Genomic DNA, 19,513 nt, shown 5'->3' on the forward strand with positions numbered 1-19,513 from the left:
TTCAAGCAAGTCAGGAGTTGTTTGGTTTCAAAAGGAGCAAAGAATCAAGTGAGTGTCTCTGTGGCTGCAATCAGATTTATCCACAGTTTAATTATATTTATCAGCACTTCTTTACCAAACATCGTATCACTGGTATTGCATAGATGATCTGTGAATTGGTCAGCCGGATTCCTGATCAGAAGTGTTATAGTGTTAAATAAATGAAGGTGTAGGTGAGATGAAGTGTGGCGACATCTAGTGATATAAACTGCAAACTGCAACCAACTGGGTATCCACAATCTACTTCCATATTACATGCAAACAATGCAAGAAAGGAGCTGCCCCAGAGCCAGTGCTTGGTTTGTTCTTCCTGGGCTTGTGGTGACACAGATGTAATGTAAACACCTTGTTTTAAGCGTTTTAAGGTCATAAAAACCCATCGTATCTAATTCCCTGTAATTCTTAACCACCATAACTGTCAAACCGAGTCAAAGATATCGAGGATTTCTGCCAATAGGTCATCGTAAATGTTCTCACGCAGTGGGAATTCTTCTTTCTGCAGCAGAATGATTGTACAACATGGTGTATATTTGTAAATCCTAATGTAAATCATAAAGAGTCAGCAAGCTAAAATAAATGTAAGAAGGTTTCGGAAGACATAATGGAGGGTCCAACTGCAAACAATTTCCTTACAGCGGGATGTGGTTTTGTCTGTGGTTTATTAATCAATCTTTTTAATACTGTCCTAGTTATTTACCCAGAAACAGTATGTTAGCAAACTGAACTGGTCAGCCCACCCTCACTTCATCATGTTTAACAGCTAATAAAAAAACGGCCCTAAAAAAGTTGGGATGTTGTGTAAAATGTAAATAAGAACAGAATGCAGAATATATAAAAAAAAAATAACATGGGAACATCTGAAATATATCAAATGTTGAAAGTGAGACATTTTACTATTTCATTACAAATACTAATTCATCTAGAATTTGATGGCAGCAACAATCTCAGAAAAAGTTGGGACAGGTTGATGTTTACCACTGTGTAGCATCCCCTCTTCTTTTAACAACAGTGTGTGAACATTTCGGAACTGAGGAGACCAGCTGCTGAACCTTTGGGAAGAACGTTGTCCCATTCTCCTTCATGCCATTCTTCACAGACAGTGATTTCTGGAAGTTGCCCCTGAGCCCATGCAATGATTTATATAACGGAATTATGTCAGCTTTTCATCCAGTGCTGTCTTAAGCAGAACATGTATCATTAGTAAATGATGTACACGTGAACACAACAGTTAAGCTGGTTTGCGACCTCTCTTCACAGACACATCGTGGATTGAAGTGGTCATTATTTAGATGAGTAGTAGTATCTGTGTGACTAGAGCTATGCACTATTAGTTGATCCCAGATGAAATAGCCTTTCATATCAGCATTGCCTCTTGATTTTGGCCTCATGCTCGCTTGCCTGTCTTAGAAATTCCAGCCAAGCTAAATCGCATTGATACAGTTGCCAAAAGCGGTCAAATCAAACACTGGTTATGGCGTTTTTTGTGGCCACTGTAGTTTCTACTGCAAGCTTCAGTGCTCGATGTCACCATATCCTACATTCTTGACCTTCAAGAAGGAGTGGTGCAGATGACTTCCAGCCAAACTTCTGCCGTAGTTTATTTGTTCATAATTACATTGAAAACGACCTTCTGTAATCACAAACAAAAAGGGGAGTTCTTTCTGGCTTCCTTTCTTTCTTACGCAAAACACACACACACAAATGTTATTGACACAGATTTGTAATTTGTTCAGATTCAACAATCAGTCTAAAAAAAATAAAAAATAATTGATTTTGCCAGACATAAATTAGCATCCTGGATGTAGCAGGGCAATTTGCCTGTTTAGTTGGCTGAATCACATTTGGCAGAACAATGACCTCCTGCCGGTCTGATGAGATCCCCAGTGTCATTGCATGATCAATTTTAGTTTTTGGAGATGATCTTACCAAGAAAAGCCCGTAGAGGATTCTTTCTTTTTGATTCTGTATTAAACACTGTTTTTATGTTTGTTCTTACCTCCCGAGACTTTTCTCTATCCTGTTGGGTTTCTCCATATGCTGTGTCTCTTAAGGTTTGATCAGATTTTTCTTTAAATATGGTGCCTCTGATGTCTCTCCAAATCAATATCTCAGCCCTTGCTTCAGTGAAAGAGTGAAGGCAAACTGCTTTTATTCACACTGAAGAAGACTTCAATCAATGCTCTACAAATACTAGGAAACATCAGTAATAAATGTTATATGAAGTAAAAACTATATAGAATGTTTAAACTGGCACATGAATATAAATATATTATATAAGCTAACTTTATGATTGATGCCAGCAACACATCTGGCTGGGTTATGTTTTATGTTTACTACTGTGTTGCATCACCTCCTACTTTAACAACACCCTGATGGCTTTTGGGAACTGGGGTTGCTTAACTTTTTCAAACAAAATGTTTTCTCATTCTTGCTTGATGAAGGATGTCTCCGGCTAAACACTTCTCAGCCTCCTGTTTCATTTCAGAAGATGTTCTTAATGGGTCAGAACTGCAGACAGTTCTGTTTAGCACCTCAAACATCTTTCATTAACTGTGCTTATGCACATATGTGTGCGTAAGAGGATTTCCACACAAAACATGGAATTTACCAACCTATAGTTAGGATATGTGTGCAAATATTAGTACAGCTTAACTTGCAGACAGAATCTAACGGTAATGGGAAACTGCAAACAGAGGACATTGCTGGCATTGCAGTATGTAGTCTCAACACCTACATATGTTCTTGATTTCCTCAAATGAATAACTATTCGGTTAAAATTAGTTTCAACTAGAAATGGACACTTAGCTTGACTCATTAAATTTCATGAAAGACGTCAGTGACAGACAGGTGTTTGAAAAGTATCTTGGTTTTACAAACTGATCTTTGCTGTCAGAGCATAGAGAGGCTTCTGAATAGACATCACTACCTAAAAGAGATCCTGCTACATTTTTGGAGTGATTTTCGAATTGATGTTTTTTGTTGTTGTTTTTTAATCTGTGTGACAGACAGATACTAACTACACAAACACAGTTGTAGTGCATATCCAAGTTTTGTCCACCCTGGAGTCAAAATACTGGACTTTTCAGCATGAAATGAAACACTGATCAGGCATTTCCAAACCCTCACTGAGCTGGACTAAGTCATCTGTGTTGGAGGCTATCATTTCCTTTGGCCCAAAATACCTTCAGTTTCCTTTAGACAACTCAACAACGAGCCAAAATCAAGCAGGAAGAGCTGTATCTGCAATGATGCCAGTAATATGTTCTGCTGTGCTGTGTCCTCCTCCAGTTGCTCATATGTCTCATCTGTGTGACAACATGGCATTTTTTTGGTAATTAGTTTGATATCAAACCATTTTCTTTATTTCCTTAGAGATCTCATACAGCATTAACACTTGTTTTCTCTGAAGAGGTGTCCCACAATACATTGTAGGAGTATACACTTGAATAATTGAATAATAATCATCTGCACTTGCTTTTTTATGAGAATACCCCAAATTGTTGTGTTTTCTTTTTTTTCATTTGCGTAGGGCACATTGTGTTGTCTCTTGCACAAAGTGTGCTACAGAAGTAAACCTGACTTGGCTGAGCTAACTGAATTAAATAGCTGATTTTGATTGGCCTCAGTCTCAGCAACAAGCAGCTCCGTGTCTGTTTCAGTAAATGGTAAATGTACTGCGTTCATATAGTGCTACTAGTCTTGTAGTCAAAGAGCTCTTACACAACAAGCCACAGTCATTCATTCACACACACACACACACACACACATACACACACATCCCTTTTGAGTGCTGTATGTGAGACTTGCCCAAGGACACTTGACCTATAGCCACCCCAAAAAGTAAAGTTTCTTTCATTTGCTTTCTTGGCCATTATTCCAGGGAAGAACACAAACAAATTTCCATGTGTTTTTAAAAGAGATTTTTAAGGAATTTAAAGGGATACATATCTGGTTAATTAAAGGCGTTTCTAAATACAAATGGTTATGAATGGAACCAACATGGTGGTTTTGAATGTGTGTTATGGAGTTGGAACATAACACATATGGAATATGTGTTATGTGTTATCAACAGTTGATGACTTTCTAATGTGCATATAATAAGTGTTTATATATTTTATTAGCATTACATTATGTACACAAGACCGATATATGAGGGCCCTGGAGTGTTTGACAATAGATCTGCGCTGTTGTAGCACGAGCAGGATGGTGTCTATTATTGTCTTTACAGCAAAAAAATTCAATCCGTAAAGCAGCACGTTGTTCTGAATCCTGTATCAGTATTCTGCCCTGATGTTTCATTCACAAAAGTCAAAGTTACTCACGCCATGTGCTGTGATGCATAACCACACCAACATGGTTGCTTGATTGTGAATTATGTGCCGACGCTCTGCATGGTTTCCTTCCTGATTAGGCCTGATGATGTGGCGTCAATCAATTTCTTATCGTTTATTCCAATTAAAGTTTTCCTCTTTAATTCTTCCTTTTTTGCAAATGAGCTTGGGTCCAAAGAAGGCAGAAGCCATTATTTCTGTGTCATTTCAGCTCTTGATTATTTTTACAGTATTGCTCATGCAGTGATCACAAATGATGTCAAATTTTAGTGCAGTGCTTTGAATCTGCCCGTGTAGTTTGTGATGCCCTCATCTACACTTCGTTATGTTACCCAACTGTTGTCAGATAGGTTTAATTTTTTCATATGATACATATGTCTTTACTATGCATCATAAGACTTTCATGATAACGAAATCTTACAGACACAACAGATGTTGTGTATTTGATGTTTTCTGGTAATATCTGGTGTCTTTTGACTCATATTAGCGTCCCTTCTATTCAAATCTTTGTATTTTGGGGTATTAGTGGGACTAAAAAGGCCATTTCAATTTATCAGTTTTGGCTCCAGAAAACTGTTCCTGTTATCATAATTTTATATATAATAAACAATAACTCAATCAATAATTAAATTAATCAGCTGCTCAATAAAAGCATAGAGACAGCTCTACACTGCAGAGATAGTCTGATACATGATGAAATTTTGAGGTTAGTGTGGAAAAAATATAGCCTCCCCTCCAGCTTTCCGAGCCTGCGGGCTGAGAACTTGTTGAGTTTTCTGTTTGTTGCCTGTCAATTTTTCTCTTCACGTGGCCTCAGGGGACAGGTTTGACTCGACTATAGCTGTAAGACTGAATTCTTCTCCAAACTTTCCAGCATCTGGGACTAGTTTCTGGACTTGTCAAGTTCCCTTACACAGTGAACAAATACTACATTTCTATACAACCACAAAAACAAGTTCCCCTTTTCATATATCCTCAGTTGTGTGACATCAGTAGGTAATACAATTGTGTGTGCCATACGTTTCTCATGAAATTTACAGCGACTGGCCTCCATTTGGTTCATTCAGTCTCAGGGTCCTGATGCCGTTCACACATGCTAACTGTCATGACCTGAGCTTGTGGAATATTTCAGCAAAGGCATTGTTGTGTTATCAGAGAAATCGGTGCAACCATGCTAAACTGTCTGCAGCTAATCATTTCCTCCACTCAGACCAAACAAAAATACTTATAACAATTTATCAACTGTCGATCTTACTACGCTAAAAGAAAAGCAAATGACAAAGCTCTAATTTGAGGTGCTAAAAAAAAAGAAAATAAAAAATTTAATTAGTGATGAATGAAAATTAAGATGAATAATTAATTAATTATGAATCTCCATTAAGACTACTACCAAATGATTAAACTTTTGCAATTAATTTCTATAATTCAGTCTAAACACAAACTTCAAAAGACTGTTACAAGACTGTTTTTAGTGATTCATATGAACTAACTGCTCTCTCCAAGGTAGGTGAAGGTGTGGAAAGGGGAAGCTCATGTCAGTTGTGTCACGATCTATGTATCTGTGTCTGATTTCAGTTTTGCCATTTCCCTGACCTTTTTCCTCAGTTCCCTCGTCCCTGGTTATCAGCTCCACTCCCTTCACCTGTGTTCATTTATCCTCAGCTGCACTCATACACCAATCATCCTCCTCTGTATTCAAACTCCTTGTCGTTGTTATCCGTGGGTTTCCCCCATCAGTTCTTGTTCCTGTGATATGTTACAGTCTCGTTTTGTTATTTCTTAGGTATTTTTTGTTTTTCAAGTTTAGTTTTGGAGTGTTCCAGCTTGCCAGCAATTTTTCTTCCAGTTCCAAATAAACTGAGTTTAGTTTCCGAATTGTTTTTGCCTCCTGGCTCCTGCTCTGTGTCTGCATTTGCATCCATCTTCCTCACTGTGACAAGTTGAGGTTTTAAAAAAAACCTGCTGATTTAATCCACAGGAGGTACTTCAGGAGGAGTGACCAATCATAGAGCATCAGCTGTCTCAACTCAAACACACATCCACACCAAGGCAGTGTTCCCATTGTCCATTTTTCAATCACTCACTATGTAGTGTTCAGTGTTTTATAGAGGAGTCACTATGGGGGCAGACAGCTGCCTCTGCATTTCAAATACTGCTTTATTGCAGGGGTACCTAATAATTATGAGCCTGATATTCAGTCACATGTCACAGTTACATAATTAGATAACTGCTAGGTAGGTACATGCCAAATCTCAGGTGATGGACAGTACAAGGTTGTTGTTTTTGTTTTAGAACACATTGTCATTAAAACCTCACTTAACAACAAAAAAAACATTATGATACAAATCACCCATATTCTTTAGTTTAGTTTTTTTTTTTTGCATTGTATTCACTTACATAAGCAATGACAGCAGCTGCAATTATCTAAAAATCTTCAGCAAACTATTTATTAATTGATATCCATCCATTTTCCATACCCACTTCATTCCATTCAGAATTGCAGGGGGCCAGGGAGCCTACCCCAGTTGCCACTGGGTGAGAGTCAGAGCACACCCTGGGCAGAGTATCACAGGGCCAACACGGAGACAAACAACCATGCACACTGACACTTTTACATTTTCTTTTTGTGAGACAACCGAGCTAACCGCCACACCACCATGTAGCCCATTGAATTGACATTCACAAAATACTTCTAAATGTTTTAATTCATAACAACAGTTGGTAAACAACTCTTTTCAGAGCCAAGTTAGCCCCATTTTGACAACTTGCATGCAAATACTTAAAAATCGACATATTCCTGGCACGTGTAAAGTTTAAACTGATCAAATTAAGTTTCACATGTTGCTCCTGTACACATTTTACAAAAAAAAATCTTCAAGCCCTAAAATCTCAGGCAGAAAAAGAGATTAACCACTTCCCTGTTGAGACAACTGTGGAGTATTGTTTTGGCATTCTCAATAGGTAAGTAAATGACCCCACTGGCATTAGCAGTGACACACTTTGTCAGCTCCTAGCTCCAGGCTATTGCACATCATGATCAGTTTCAAGCAATGTAGTGTGTAGAGTTCAATGCACTAATTTTAATGCATCACATGATGATGTGAATAAATAGTGAATAAAAAGTTGACATGTTGAGTAGCACTATTATAAAAGCACATGAGGCAACAACACTTTCAAGGGTTTTCCAATTGCAGGGAATAGAAGTACCCTTGAAGTATATTTAACCATCTGGCTATGGAATTTTCACAAACATAATGTTCGTTTGACCCTGAAATACCATTTCTATAATTCATATTCAGCCCGGATTAAAAAACAATAATGAAAAGTTAGCGGTCTTGGTTAAAAACTGCAAAATGTCTGGTGTAGACTTAGGTTGCCAAACATGTGTGCACAGGAAATCCTTCAGCTGTGTGCAAATGTGTGCAAGATTGAGCAGGAACAGATGCACAATCTTAAAAGACCCCAAGTAGAAACACTCTCAATTCTTTTCTCTAAAGACAACATTTAAAAACCAAAGCACCGTGGTGAAGCAACATTTCACAGTATGTTTTCAGTGTCTGATTTCTAACTATGACTGCTAAGATTTATAGATAGTTTGGTTGCAGAGCAACATCTCTATCATTTTGACTTCAGAAATGGTCAAAAAATGGATTCATTTAATCATGATAAGCTGTTGTCATTAGAATAGGTCTTGCCCACATACTGTGTATATAATTACGCAGTGTTCTTAGGTCACTGCAGCATTTTTAGTATGCTGTCCATCCCTCTGGGTATGCTCTGTTTTGTTAAATGGACCTTGACTTGTTGCCATAAAAAGATATGAGGTTGATAACAAGAGAGGAAGAAAACTTGCTATTGTTAGCGTGATAGTGCTGACAGAGTTACAATGCAAGAGGACACAGAATGCTGGAAATGGACAGAAACAAGGCCAATAGGTTTAGATAGGGAGGAGAGAGGGAAATGGAGGATAATATTAAAAGAAAAACAGAGCAGGAGAAGATGTGAAGAGGAGAATGAAAGGACTAGAAAGGCTAGACTTCTGGAGAAATGAAAGCACTCATAATTTAAAGTACTTCCTCAGGGTCCTCAGGAGATCTGAAATTGGATAATGAAATGGTGTATGCTTGCATGGCTGTGTGTGCCTATCATATCCTTGGGCGCTTTGAGACTTAGGACAATTCATGGAAAGGAAATGCAAAGTAAGTCCGTGAGTTATACTTTCCATGAATACAGGAAATATAAAAAAATTAAGTCTAACAAGCTTTTACTCTTATAGCTAAACAGTGTTTACTGGATGAAATTACATATATGACACAAATACTGTATGAAGGAACACACAACCGGATATTCACTAAAACATCAATAACTCATTATTGGTTTACAGTTGGAGTATGGAGAAGAAGAGTCTTAAGCTGTTGGATCTTTTTAAAGCTCCAAACCAGCTTTTGCGCTTTCTGTCATATAGATTCTTCCAGTCCCTGAGAGCTAATGATAGCTCACCAAGTTGTTTTTTTATGTTGGTGCTGGAAAGTGCAATTGCTCCAAATACCCCTGTTGATGTTCAGCTAGGGTGTTATTTGATGGCCATGAAGCATGTGACTCACATCACTTTCATACCCACTACCCTAATTTGTCATCCACCCTCAGCATAATATTTCAATCTGAAGGGCTCAAAATGGGCCCGACCAGCAGATGACACATTCAGGCCTGTACCATTGTATCAGTTTGTGTCACACAATCCCTTTTTGATGTTGATCTATAACAACACCCATCTGAAGATCATGAGAATTTGATTCACATTTGGTCCAAAGCAAAGGAGGAGAAAGTATTGTGGTATTAGTCCAGCGGTATCAAGTCCCCAAAAGGACACGTTCGTTGTAAAGTGATAAAATGTTGGACTCTCCATTGATGATAAGCGTTGGCTTGATCCACGGCCAAATTTTCTTCACCAAATGATTAAACAGATGATAGCAAAGGTTCAAAAAACCATAATTCAGACTATGACCTCCCACAGCCTGACATTTGTTGTTTGCATGTCTACATCCAACCAAACTTTAACCACTCAGAGACTTTATTTTTATAACTGTAACTTGAAAAAGTTAAAGATGACACGGACAAATCTCCGTTATGCTCATGGAGGCCTCTCAATCAGACAATACTTGAAGCGTTGAACCGTTCTGGCACATGGTAATGTACAGCACATTTTACCATTTCATTTAGGGATTTTAATCAACATGTGTATTCAGCCACCTGCCAAGAATGCACTTAAGGACTCAGTTGCCATCTGTTTCCTAATTTATCAGACCCTGGTTTTTCCAGTTACTGACATGTTCTGTTTCTCCCACCCCGATCTTAAACAAAGTTTAAGTGGGCTGTCTCATTATGTCAGCTGCAAAGTAGAGTCTGTGTTATATTTCTACATCCGTTTATTCCAGTGGCCTGTCATGAAACATAATCTATTCGTTCAAATTCAAGAAAATGTCACTCTTATTTCATAGGTAGGAAAAAAACTTGATATGACTTATCCAGGAGACCTGAGTTTGTTTCCCAACACCAACTGGTGTTTACTTTCAACACATCATGTCAGAAATCACATCTTTTGGAAGGTGATGAGTCTTGCTCCAGTTGCAAAAGATACAAACCTAATGCAGGCACCAAAGAAAGCTTCCAATGAAATACATGATTTAAAAAAAAACATGATTTGGCGTCAAACACATACAATGACCTTTGTTTTGTGCTTATTAAATAAGTTTTTACATTTTTTTTTAATGTAGTCACTTAAAACTCGACTTCGACTGTATGTGATTTCATACCAGACTGTGTGTGATTTGTTAACATAACATACCACCTCAGTTATGATTTGTTTTATAATATGAAGTTTAAATCTAAAACCACGCGGTCTCTCGTTTATCTGTATGAAGCATTAGTGTGAACAAAGATTAAACTCCAGATCTAAATTTGAATACTGACTCAATCCTTCGGGATCAATAAAGTATCCATCTATCTATCTATCTATCCATCTATCTATCTAAATACATTTAGCATGTCAACCTTTTTTTTGCAATTACTAATCAAACTTTTGAAGGCTGTCCTTTAGTGATTCCCCTCTTTGTCACTATCCTAATTTAATAAAGGAACAAGTGCTTTAGATAATGAAATTCAGATCCCATTAAGGTTTAATCAAGCCTGAGGGCAGAAGCCTCTTACAAACCTTATAAAAATGACCCTGGAACTTACGGTTTTGTCTATTTCAGGCCTCCCACTTTATCCTTGTTAGCTTAAGAACGTTTAAAAATGTTCAAATTCCTTAAAGAAGAACTGTTGCAGTACCTTTGAACCTTCAGTTTCTCAGTCGCACTAATAGCAAACCAGCTATTGCTTTTGCATTAAATGCACAAAACTTAGTACACGTTCCCTCTGATAACAACAGAAGTGCAAAAGAGTTGCTGCAATATATAAAAGACTAACATCTTCTTTTAATTTTAAGGTTTAACATGTATTAGGGCTTTTATAATGGTTTGGTCACGCTTGCAGACGACCAGTTAATCAAGTCGAGTTGATTAGCTCCATTTATTAGCTGCTAATCAAATTCCTCTGGCTGCTACCCTCTTAGACCTGTGGAAACATTAAGGGTAAACAATTTCCTCTTTTGCATTTTGCCTTGTTATTTGTTGAATAAATAATGGCAGTGTGATTTACTCATCTGAAGTTGCATTTACCTAATTTTAGGAACTAGGAAGGACCAAATATATTTTTGAAATGTGTCCTGATATGTACAACTTCAGAAAGAGGGTCTGTTTTCTTTCTCACGTTATCTCGTCTTCAAGTAAAAAGGAGAGTAAGAAGAGACACACTATCACAGCAAAATTACTTTAGAATTTTCAAAGGAACAGGCAGCCTTATGAAATTACAAAAACCGGACAGTTCAGGTGCACTTTGATTCCCTCGAGTGTTACATCACTTCAAGCTGCAAAATCAAAAGTGAGATTAGCAGCTTGATGTCACACCGGTTCGTGTTATTCTCCAACTGGCTTCCCCTAATCTTCCACACAAGTGGAAGCATCTTGGGGATAAATCAGAGTTTACTGTATGTGGCTGTGATTGTAAATGTGTGCTCCTCAGTTCTTTAACCTTAAAGTCATTCTGGCAGCCTTTTTGAATTCTTCATTCATCAAAGCATGTGTTGGTTTCACATAAAGTGACCAGTTCTTCTATTGTGTTGTGGAGCACCACGGTACAGTCAGTGTCAGTTATCCTAAATCGTAAACACATTTGGCTCAATATGTCTACAATTACAAAAATCTGATCCTGAAATTGTTTCCAATCAATGGAGGCCAATTCAATTTCCACCTATATTGGAGGTACTTTCTGCTGAGGAATAGTCCAGATATTTAGATTTTCAGTTGATTTTGATTCAGAGCAGGCTTATATGTGGTCACTGAGCAACTCAGAGCTGCTTGGTATGATAAAGTCTGTGGCCACCACCTCTGCAAAGACTGTGCAAATTAATTCAAAACTTACCTCGTACTTAAAAAGAAAAGTTTATTTTTTTTGTTTGTGCAAGATGGATACATGAAAATTGTGTTTTGTGATTTGAGCTGTCCTTTGAACTTCACTTCTGATGGCTTAGTTCAGTTAATTTAGTTTACTTTTGAAGTATTAGATGAACCAAAAAACTTGCAAGAGCAACATCAGAATTATTATGTGCAGATCAAAACCATTCCCTTTTTTCTGAGTTGAACATGTACTGCTTCATGTGCAGTATATCTGCCAATTATTTGAAAGACTACACACAATAGCAACTATTTCTGTGTATCAGTTTTCCAAGCCAATCCCATGCAGCATCAAACACCTAAGAAAGGAAATTAATATTCTACAGCATCTGCACTCACACTTTTTCCATGTTTAGTTCAAACGTAACATGATTTTTGGTCTATGGTAGCCACATTTTGGGCCAATTTTGCTTATTAGTACTGTGGTGTACAACAATTCTATGAAGTGGTTTGATACACTTGGTGTTACTGAAGGTAATACTCAAAATGTGATGCTTTTTCATATTATGCAAATCAGTTGTGTTTATCTCAACTGTTGCTGGATATGCACAGTCATGGCATTTACAACAGCCTCGATGGGATGGCCTCAAAAAGATTTAGTTTTTTTTTTTTCCAAGACACATCACCAGCATGTAAACAGTTGAAAATTATTGTGATTGGAGTAATGGTCAATGAGCTACCGCCAATTTCCTTCCGTCCTCATGATGAAAATGTTTCATCTGTGTCAGCCATGTTGTGTGACTGATCCCGTTAATTTATGGTAAACATTATGTTGTTCCATCCCACAATGGTGTGCTCCAAATTTGGTGTTGATACAGTAAAAACTCAAAAGTAGATCACATTATTCATGTTCTCCATCACTGTGCTAATCAGCAAAATTCCAAGGTGGCAGACTTAAGTGATGCATGAGGCTTTTTGGAAGAGAACACTAACCAGCACAAATAGTTCAAATTTGAAGTCAATCACACTTAAATTTGGTTAGGCACAGCCTTTATGTTTATGAGTCATCCCAGCTCTTTGGAATTTGCAATGATAAAAATACTAAGAAGAAGAAAAAAACAATGTAAATGTGACAGGGTTCTACTTCTTTAGGGTTAGAATTTACATGCATGTCCGTACAGAGCAGAAAGGGAAAGACGTCATCTCAAAATTGTCAACCCTAATAAGGAAACTGAAACATTTTCAAAAGTAGCTGTTCCACCTTTTGTTAATGACACTGGGTTGGTTTGAAACGTTCTTCAATTGTTTCTCCAAAGCTGTTGAATTATTTGAAAATGCCATTTTGGATGTAATTGATCGGTAGTGGTTTGTCTGAAAATATTTTTTGTTGAGAACAAGCTGAAGGTCTCAATACTAGATTTCTTACAGCAACAACTGATGTCTCTCAAGGATAAGTCCTTGAACAATGTCCTGATTTTATGTGGGGGGTTTGTTTTGTTTTTATTTGCCAATGACCTGATGCAAATATTCCCTTATATTTAGACTTTTTATTTTATTGCACCGCACACACGTAAAAGCAGGACCTCACTTGGCTTTAAATCACCTCAGAGACAATTCAACGTTTTTTGCAAAGTAAGAACCGGTCTTGAGCATTGATTTTAAAAACATTTACGCTATTTACACATTCTTAATAGAAACTGACAAATCCTTTAGCTGTGGTTAAAAATCACAGCAAACCCATTGAGCATGTTTTCTTATAAACTCTGCTCTCCGTCACAGATCTTTATCTTTTAATCTATGTATTCAGCAACGCATGAGAAAACAAAACTAAACCAAGATATCATTTTAAACATGCTCATGTAAGCTACTTTCCTGCTTTCACTTTACTCATGGAGATATATTGCATATACATGCTCCTTTTCAAGACCTACAGCCACTGAAAACTGAATACAATAGTGTTCATTACAAAAGTAAGAGTCATTACAAATAGTACACTTCTCACATGTCATTGATCTGCCAAATGAGTCTAGTCTTCTTTAAGCTATACTTAATGATAAAAAAAAAGCCTTTCCATTTATGCCTGGAATCTTTTTTTCACCTGATTTTAGATAACAAAACAGACATTGATGGTAGCAGTGAGTACCTGTCAGAAAGCACAGTAGTTGTTCCCATTTTGCACCATCACAAAAGGTTTGACCTTTTCTGTGAGCAAATAACACAATCAAAACCATCAGCAAAGCAATGAGAGATTAAGAAAAGAATCGGCACAGACAACTCATTAAACTTTATGTCCTGCTGGGTTATTGTTTTAAGTAGATGATAGGAACTGCTGTGACTATGATGTGACTTATATGTTATGACACACTACTACAATTTTTCCCTCTTAGTGATAAGTAGCTTAAACAACACTCCAGCTGTTTCTCTGTGGGGTTCATTACATCACTGCTTCCTCCATTTTCTCTCAAGAACCTGAAATACTGAGCAACTAGTACACGCAGAGTTTATACCATGTCAGTTTATCCACAAGACAAACAGTTGGTTCTGCAGGGGGATTAATCCACCCTGTGAACTGCAAACTGTGAATCGGGAGCTGTGTGTTTTCACTCCCTGCAGGAAAACAAGAAAAAAAAAATCCCCCCTGCTGATACATTCAATCATCTGCTGCATTTATAGGCTGGTCATCTTTGTTGTTTCATCCTCCATGTTTCCTTCAAGAGAGTAGCTTTGTGATGTTTTGCCTCTGTGTTGCTCAGTGTAACAGAATGCCTCTCTGCCTATGGTAATGACGTCTCTCTTATCAGCTGGCAGACCATATATTCTGTCCCCTGAATGTCTCCTCAGAGGTATCAGGTCTATTTCCACAGGTTCAGTTTGTAAACCTAATGATACGGAAATCTCATTTACAGAGTGTCTTCTTGCTGGCTGTAACTCTGGCTTTTGTATGTGCTGGAGTGTGTGAAGCTGGCAGGAGAACAAGGAACTGTCATAAACACTGGGACTGGACCGAAACCAGTCTGAGATACTGTGGTCTGATCCCGCTCGCCTGTTAGAGCTGTCTCTGACCTTTTGCCCCAGTCCCTGGCCTCTGGCTAAGCTTAGCAGTCTGGGGAAGGTAGCCATAGATGCAGAAGCTGCCACAGCAACTCCTATATGGTGACGCTCAGCTGAAGTCACCTTGATGTCTGTAATCACTGCAGTGGGGGACGCTACTGCAGCTGAGCTGGAGAATGAGGCGGTGCTGAAGAGAGCAGCAACCTTCTGACAGTATCGCGTCCGTATGACCCTTGCTGAACGATAAAGATCTCCAATGAAACAGTAGCAGATGGGGTTAAGGCTGGAGTTTGTCAGGCCCAACCACTGAGCAAATGGGCGTGTCTGCAGGAGCCAAGATGGTGGTCTTTGTTCGCAATCAATCCAAAGGTCAGCTAGGTAGAGTGGCAGCCAGGACACTGCAAAGAGAAGCACCAGACAGACCACCATCTTGGCAATTTTCTGTCTCGTCTTTAGGCGTGAGGTGTGAAGTGCTTGGCTGCGAGGATCAAGATCAGCAAAATTGGATTTATTCCCTCCCCAAAGCTGTCTTCCAGTCAGGAAGCTGATGGTTAGGTTGAACGTCACTGGCAAACAGTATAGCATCACAAACAGCAACACATTGTATCTGTTGAAGAAAAGTGAAAGTTTGAAATTAATAACCAAGTCAGTTGCCCTTTTCAGACATATAGTTGTTCAAATTTCATTAGTCATGGCAATAAAAAGCAATAGGCTGGTTTAAGTCATATCTATCACATAAAATCTTGTTTGTTGATGTCAAAATTGAGTCATTTGTTGCACCAATGTTAGTCATGGAGTTCCACAGGGTACAGTGCCAAGAACAAAATATTCCACCATATGCATGCTTCTCTTACACAATATTAGTAGGAAACACAACTTAGATTTTCATTTCTATACAGAAGATATCATGCTGCATTTGTCAATAAAGCTTCATAAAGCAAATTATCTATTCAAAGTCGTTCTTATTCTTGACAACATCAGGATCAAGTAACTTTGTCCATGTGTCTCCAGCTCTATGTTTGATCTGCTGTTGCTGGCACTTTTGTACATACAGTATTTTTTAACTACTGGAGCATTTCAGAAAAGTTTTCAAAACTGCAACAAATACTTATATCTGTAATTCATTAATGTATTTTAACCTTTGTTTATCTGACACAAAATTATTTTTTATGTATTATCTGACCAACTTCAATGTATTTAAGAATTTGATGCCAGCAACACACCCTGTTTAATATTGTGTTGTCAAATTTCACCTTATAACTGTTTGGAAACAAATTATACTACTTGTTGCTATACAACAGGAGGTATTTGTGTTCATTCTTGTTTAATAAAAGATTTCAGCAGCTCAACAGTCCCATGGTCATTGTTGTCTGTTTATCGTCTATATGATGTAAATCTGTATTGCACCACACATCTGTCTGAGACAGATCTGGACAGAAGCCAGTCAAGAAAACACACATACACACACCCTGTTTATGAAGCTACACTGTTTTAAGTCACGCAGAATGACCTGTTGTTTACAACAATTTCAATGTTTTTTCTCATCTTTGGTACTGAAAAGAAATCAGTTTTCTACCAAAGCAGCTGACACGTGGACTAATCGGACCACAGTGCACTTTTCAATTGCCTTTTTGTCCATCTGTGTTTGTGTCAGGAAAACTCAACTGTTGTTTCTGTCATTCTTTGCCTCCTTGACTTTAATTCAGTGTTTTTCTTTCATCCAATTCAAGAATTCTTCCTATTTTCTAAAAACAATTAAGTTGGTTAGTAAAGAAAATAATTCATTTTGTACATGTGTCAATTTAAATAAAAGTTTAGACAAATTTACAAATCAAACTTTTAAGTTCTGCTGCATTTAAGAAACCTTCCCATCTTTTCTGGAAATAGTATTTGGGCTAGAGAGTTCTTAGAACTCTGTTTGTTGTTTTGATTTATAGCTTCTTCTCAGAGTAAAGTTTCTCTCTGCACAGGAGAAACCATCAATAACGTACAACAACTGATGTTGATTGATAGACTATTATATAACCTCAGCGTTCCTGTGCCTTTTGCACGTGTCTATCTGTTCTTTCTCTCTTGCTCTGCTACCAATCCAACATGCTGAGGTCAATGGGAGCTTTCCCTGAAACTCCAGAGGAGAGGCAGGTTATTTTCAAGGGAATTGTTTTTCGCTATATGTACTGTAAAGTGCCTTGAGAAGAGACGTTATTTTATTTTATGTGATATTGAGAAAAGACTGATTTGAAGTAGGCTGCGATTTGTGATTTTTAAAACTATTTTATGAATTTGCATATGTGGTAAAATAGAAAATGGGCATTCTCCACCATATAGACACTGGTGAACCAGTGATGTTATTATTGAAACAAAAATGGGCTCCATTTAAAGCTGTGCATTGCAGCTTGTGTGTATTACCCATGGGACAATGGGCTTCTCTTGAGGAGATCTATTTTCCTTCTTTTTTGATACAAGAGATGAATGGCAAGATTATAGCTACCAGTAGGCACATAAAGGAGTCTTAGAACGCTTAAGAATACAGGGTTTTAAGATATTGCTTTGAGCACTTTGCACACTGATGAGAAGCGATTGACAGACAATGAATCGACAATAGCACAGCATGTAAGAACAGAGGGTACTCACTACAAGCCATTCTGAGGCACTTTGCTATTGAAATACCAACCAAATTTGAAATACCTAAGTAAAAGTGACTCACAAATGGACTGCAAAACTTCTGACAAAAATTATACAACGACTGACCAGCCTGAACACCGAATCAGAGATCTATCCTTAACACCCTTCACCATTTTAGCAAGCTTAATCGAACATTAAGAGGCATTTACTGGGATCAAAGTTGGTGAATACAACAATAACAGGTGATGGAGGCCCATTCTTAACCACAGTTCAGCAGCAATCTTGGCTGACTCAGTTTAAAGGGATACATGAACTCCATTTCATCCATCCATGGATGAACTCAGTCTGAATGTATTTGTACAAATGAAGTAATTCTACTTCAGTACATTGTGTAATTTGTCACAGTACCTACCCCTGTTTAAGGCGATGTTGGGGCCACTCCTCCTGACAGATCAAGATGGTAAAAGTCTCAAAGCTGATCTCTCGCCTCCGGTTCATCACTGCAATTGGAGCGCACATCACAGAGGACACGATCCAAACTACAGCAACAGTTGCCAAGATTCGTCGGCGGGTAAACATGGAGCGAGCTCTTAGCGGTGATCGTACACTGTAGTAACGATTCACACTGATCACTGTCAACGTCAGCACACTGGCTGAAACCGAGACAGCCTGCGTGAAGGGTACAGCTCGACATAAGAGGTCACCGTAGACCCAGGCAGTATAGATCTGATTTCCCAGAGTGATGGGCATGCACACACACACCACAGCCAGGTCACACACTGCCAGGTTCACCAGGAGACTGCGTGTAGCACTGACACCAGCTAGCCGCCGACTACGTCTGCTGGTGAGGACCCGCAGGGACATTAAATTCCCAATGAATCCTAAAATGAAGGACAGACAGTACATGATGGTCAGAGCGATGGTGCTGGGTTCATGGAGGGTCCAGAGCAGGAGACTTTCCAGGTCTGTCAAATCATTTGCTGAAATGTTGGAGAGGGACAAAGGAAAGGAGGAGGTGGATGGCACCCTCATGGCTGAGGAGGTTGTGGAAAGCACAGGGAAGGAAATAAGGGAGGAGTATGGAACAAGAGAGGAGGGAAGCGGAGAGGACAGAGGTTGATGGAGACGGTAGCTGAAAGTGGATGTTAGCAATAGAGTGTTGTGAAAGTTATAGGTGTGGTTGAGGTTTTCCTGCAGCAGTGGGGAGAAGCTTGGCTCAACTGTGCTCAAACTCAACAGCTGGTCCTGCGGCAGATCCATGCCACTTTCCAGCAAAATGGTTTAAAAAAAAAAAGGAAAAATATTTCAAAGAGGGGTGAGAGTAGAAAGTATGGAAATGTCACCCTTGGCCTCCATTAAAATCTAGCATACAGCTAGGAGAGAGCAAAATCTAAATCATCCACAGAAAGTCATGAGATCTTCACCAAAGGTGTTACAACAGGTTCTCCATTCTGGTCTTGTGGATTTGAGGGTTTGAGGGTTTGAGCTCCCTCTGACTGGACAAAAATCTCTGAAGAAAAATGAAGATCATGGCTCCCCATTTTAAGACACGTCCTCTGATTTAGCTGGAGTCATGATGCTGCTCCGCTCTGGTCCCAGTGCACTTCTTATGTAACATACGTATTCCTCGAGGGGGTGGCTGTTTAAACCTGATAATCCACCACCACACAATAATAGACTTTCTCACCTTCAAGAAAGGTAAATCTCATGAATACTTCCCGCCTCCTCAATTCCCTTTCCTCTTCACGCCTTTAATTCATCAGACTGATACGATCGGATCTGTTTAAAGAAACATTATACATGTCAGACTGATTCCAAATGCAGCTTCATTAACAGCTCTGAAGCATAACAAACGAGACCAAACAATGCATTCCAGAGAAGGAAAAACACTCAAATTCCTTTAATATTTCATTCGGTGTGTGTGTGTCACTCTCTGAAAGACGACTGAAACAATAAGGATCCATGTAAGTAATG

General features: G+C 38.5%; 1 protein-coding gene across 1 annotated transcript; it reads right to left on the reverse strand.

Moving 5' to 3' along the window:
• Positions 1-14,530: 14,530 nt before the first annotated feature.
• Positions 14,531-18,799, reverse strand: LOC140304884 (neuropeptide FF receptor 1-like). Its single transcript, XM_072383691.1, has 2 exons — positions 17,952-18,799; positions 14,531-15,521 (listed from the first exon to the last, which is right to left on the reverse strand). Exons 1-2 carry the CDS (start codon positions 18,797-18,799, stop codon positions 14,531-14,533), a joined length of 1,839 nt encoding a protein of 612 aa, XP_072239792.1.
• Between the last annotated feature and the right edge of the window lie 714 nt (positions 18,800-19,513).

The sequence above is a fragment of the Leuresthes tenuis genome, unplaced genomic scaffold, assembly GCF_036924035.1.
Source record: "Leuresthes tenuis unplaced genomic scaffold, fLeuTen1.0.hap1 SCAF_4, whole genome shotgun sequence".
Lineage (NCBI taxonomy): Eukaryota > Metazoa > Chordata > Actinopteri > Atheriniformes > Atherinopsidae > Leuresthes > Leuresthes tenuis.